The 4530-nt window shown below is 43.2% G+C and overlaps 1 protein-coding gene across 1 annotated transcript; it reads left to right on the top strand.

Annotated features, from left to right (window-relative positions):
• Positions 1 to 3278: 3278 nt before the first annotated feature.
• Positions 3279 to 4229, top strand: LOC108390691 (olfactory receptor 2V1-like). Its single transcript, XM_017649901.2, has one exon. The coding sequence runs from the start codon at positions 3279 to 3281 to the stop codon at positions 4227 to 4229; it is 951 nt and encodes a 316-aa protein (XP_017505390.2).
• The last annotated feature ends 301 nt before the right edge of the window (positions 4230 to 4530 follow it).

Raw genomic sequence — 4530 nt, 5'->3', positions numbered from 1 at the left:
ACATATGATTCTGGATTTATTCTGTTCTATTGATCAATTTGTTTATTCCTACACCAATACTACTCTTTATACTTTGGTAACTGAAAAGGCTTTGGTCTGTTGGACGTTATTTTACTCTTTTAAAATTATGTTGGCTCTTTATTCAGCAGTATTTATGAAACACCTACAACATGCTTTGCATGCACATTGCTTTTCTATTATTGATTTCCTTTAGAAATCTTAATGGGGATCATTTCCTAGTTATGTATTTATTTAGACTATATTATTGTCTCACAGAATACTATTATTGAGGCACAAAATCATATACCATAAAGACTCTTTTCTACCCTAGATCTCAACAATCTGATTCTTCTGATTCTTTCCTCTGAGATCAACAGTGTTATTGCTTTCTTATGTTTCGCTGAGAGATTTTTATTTATAGGTATATGTGTGTGCGTATATATATACTTATATATACGTATTTTTTTCATATACATATATATGTACAATGTAATATATGATATTAAAATAGTATTATATGATTATAAATATAACACATGGTTTATATAATAATATGTAACATACAATTTTGGCATATTATTACACAGTATGTAATATAACATGTTATCTGTATAATTATTGTATATACATTGCTCCGTTCTGTGCTTTTGGCACTAAGATAATTTGGAAGGAATTCTATATCAACACATAAAAAGCAACTTCATTGTTTCTTATTTTCATATTACTCCATTGTTTATTCAACCTTTCTGCTATTAATGGTTATTTAGATTGTTTACAATGTTTCTTCTATTATGAACAAATCTACACCAACTGTTGCAGTCCAGCCGCAACAGTTGAACAGAGCTACCAAAGGACGTGAGGAGACCGGAATAAAGGACACAAGAGAGCTGGGGAGGGCTGACGCTCCTTCGCATCGCCAGCAAAACTTTATTGAAGGTCCAGGGTTTATATAATGCAGTAGGGTTACATGATTCCAGGACATAGCATTATCCAATAGACAGTCAAGCACAGTATTGACGTCAGCGGTAGCCGGGCAAAGGTAAGAACAGCAGGGTTCCGTTAGTTGCTCATGGAATGTGTAAACAGGCAATTCTTTGTTCTCTATTCCTGCCACATCAGCAAGTGGGGGAAGGCAGGCCAGAAGCAGGGGGGGTGTTTCCACACATCTTTAAGGTCTCCCTATTTTCAGAGTGAGGAGTCTTGGCTCCTCTTCGAGGACAAGATATGTTATTGTGGGCAGATAACTTCCAAGGACTGCACCAGTTGTTCTCAAGCTTGTGTTTTCCCGTGCTGCATTCAGACCTGGGGGAAGGTGCTTTCCCATTCTGCCCACAAATATGTGAGAAGACAAAGGTGGCCCCCAACACCAAACCATCTTGTCTCTGTGTCATTTTATATTTGTGCAAATATATCCATAAGATATGTTTTAACTCAGGGGTGGAGTTCTTTGTACGTCATAGTTCTCAGACCCCTGTTACCCTCAGCCTACTGAGGTGGAACTCTGGGACCATTTTTAATGCACATCATCTCATCTGTCCCATCCACCAGGACAGAGTTCTTCCTGCAAATACAGCTCGTCCACTTAATTCTTCGTTCCGTTCCTTCTCCCTGCTCCTGGGGGTAACGGGTCCCAAGCAGTTCCGTGCCCTAGTTCCCTGCTTCTGCTTGCACACTAGTGACTTTGGTTTTGCTCCTCACTTTGGACAAGTACCTAGTGGTCTGAGCTCACAGGGGTCCTTCCTCCCTCAACTTTCTCCATCACCCCTGCTCAGTTTCTACTGCTTGTGGTGTTGCTTTCAATGTTATCTTGTGGGTTCAGCTTTCAGTCTTCCCAACTTTGCCTACTTTGGATTATGTTTGCGACCTAGAAATCCTTACTGCCTGTGGGTGTCTTCTGAGAGAATTCTAGGTCTGCACTGCCATTTCTAAACTGCAAGTGCTATTGGAATGTTAACTGGGATCACGTGGATGTTAAAAGTTAATTTTAAGGAGAATTTACATCCTTACAGTGTTGTGCCTACCTATCCAGAATATGCACAGCTTTCTTCAGATCTTTTTTTATGTCTTTCCGCAATATTTGATGATTTTTAGCACTAAGCTTTTTCCTGGGTACTGTGCAGATTTTGTTGTAGTTGTGAATAATATATATTTATTTCTTCTACTATTTTTACTAACTGGTTACTGATATTGTATGAGAAAGCTGCTCATTTGGTGAGTTGATCCTATATACAGTATAACTTTTCTTCAAAAATTAAATTATATTTCCACATTCAGTATAGAAATAGTGTAAAATACAAAGAAATTGAGGGTCGATGGGAGATAAACCTTAATCCCACTATGTAGAAGGAACCACACTGTTAATATTTTGGCTTCTTTTCTTCCAGTCTGTAGAAATACTTAAAAATACTCAGTGGATATATATATATATATATTTTTTCCTCAGTGTCTACTAAATGTCATAACTATTCTATTGACCACATATTAGTTTATCATTTTATTGTACCATCGTTTATATAGTTGCACTTTGGGTCAACTCCAGTTTATCATTTAACAAGCTTCCTAGGAAATAATTTAAGCTTTCATAGCTGAAAAGAAAAAAATTAGTAAACCTGTGTCTCAGGCTCCCCCCTGTGAAATAAGGACAATGGTCAGTCCTTCAGAGCTGTTGTGAAGAGCAAATGTGAGCATGTGGCAGAGTGTTCACCACAGTGCCTGGCACGTGAGAAGTGCTCAAGTAATGTCAGCTGTCATCACTTCTAAACTAGGCATTGCTTTTGTTATCACTTCAGTCTTTACTGTTACCCTGCAAGATGGTATTGTCACCCCAATTTAAGATAAGGAAACTGAGGTTCAGAAGGTTATGTAAGTGCTCAGTTCACACAGTTGGTAAATGTCTTTGCTACCTTAGTAACGTTTTCCTGAAAAGCAAATCCTTGAGTGAGGCTGGACTACAGCTTTGTAGAAAGAACTGTGAGGGCCTGAGGACAGAACGATTCCTAGTGGAAGCAGAAACAGTGCCCATCATAGTAATGAATAGCTTAACATTTGCTTCTCAACTATGTGCAGTGAGTCTCAGACGTTAAAACAACATCACCAATTTGGCAGCTTGCATCTTTGTTAGAGATTCCTTTTCTTGAAGAAGTTATGCCTTTTATTCTAAATCAAGTAACATTTAAAGAGGCAGCACACTGGGTAAAGTTATCACGTCCTCAGTAAACACATGAGCCTCTGTCTTCCAGGTCCCAAACATCTCTCCTGCCCATCCCTCTGCAGGAACAATGGCCTGGGTGGGAAACCAGACTCTCATCTCCCAGTTCATCCTCCTGGGCCTCTTCACTGGCTCACCGCTGCACCTCCTCCTCTTCTGCACCATTGTGCTCATGTTCCTGGTGGCGCTCTCTGGCAATGGGCTCATGCTCCTCCTCATCAACACTGACCCCCGCCTGCACAGCCCCATGTACTTCTTCCTCAGCTGGCTGTCACTCATGGACCTCATGCTTGTCTGCACCATTGTGCCACGCATGGCCACAGACTTCCTCCTGGGCCGTGGCTCCATCTCCTTCACAGGCTGTGGGATCCAGATCCTCTTCTTCCTCACCCTGCTGGGGGATGAATGCTTCCTGCTGGCCTTTATGGCCTATGACCGCTATGTGGCCATCAGCAACCCGCTGAGGTACTCAGTGGTCATGGGCCGCCGTGTCTGCTGGCTCATGGTGGCAGGGTCCTGGCTCTTTGGTCTGGTGGACGGGCTGATCCAGGCTGTCTTCACCCTGCGCTTCCCCTACTGTGGCTCCCAGGAGATCGACCACTTCTTCTGCGAGGTCCCTGCCATACTCAAGCTGGCCTGTGCTGACACCTCCCTCTATGAGACCATGATCTATGTCTGCTGTGTCCTCATGCTGCTCCTGCCCTTCTCTGTCATCTCCGCCTCCTACCTACGGATTCTGGTAGTTGTGCTCCGTATGAGCTCAGCTGAAGGTCGACGGAAGGCCCTTGCTACCTGCTCCTCGCACATGGCAGTGGTTTCCCTCTTCTACGGCGCTGCCATGATCACCTACATGCGGCCCCAGGCCTACCACTCCTCCAAGCAAGACAAGGTGGTCTCTGCCTTCTACACCATGGTCACCCCTATGCTCAACCCTCTCATCTACAGCCTGAGGAACAAGGAAGTGGCTGGGGCTCTCAAGAAACTCCTGGGAAGGTGTCCATGTGCCCAGTGTCAGGGGTAGTTTGACACTGGTGCCTAAAGATGCACGCCCTGGGACATGGGAAATTGGATTAGCTACTATAGTTTGATTGGAGGAGAAACAAATGTGCCCTACTGAAAATAAAAGTAATTTTCTGTCCAGCGTGAAATAGATTAACATATCAATTCAATCCATTGTGTCCGTGTTAGTGGGGGCAAGTGCAAGGATGGCTGGGTCTACAGGAGTCCACAGGATCAAAGCACGGAGCCTTCATCTCACAGCTGCTGGGAGAGCCAGCAGCTGACGGGTCTCGGCTGTTCTCATTGCCAGGAATTGCCCGTGC

This window comes from Manis javanica, chromosome 14 (genome assembly GCF_040802235.1).
Source record: "Manis javanica isolate MJ-LG chromosome 14, MJ_LKY, whole genome shotgun sequence".
NCBI classification, from domain to species: domain Eukaryota; kingdom Metazoa; phylum Chordata; class Mammalia; order Pholidota; family Manidae; genus Manis; species Manis javanica.
The sequence above is the reverse complement of the archived record's forward strand: the minus strand, read 5'-3'. Positions and strand labels throughout refer to the sequence as shown.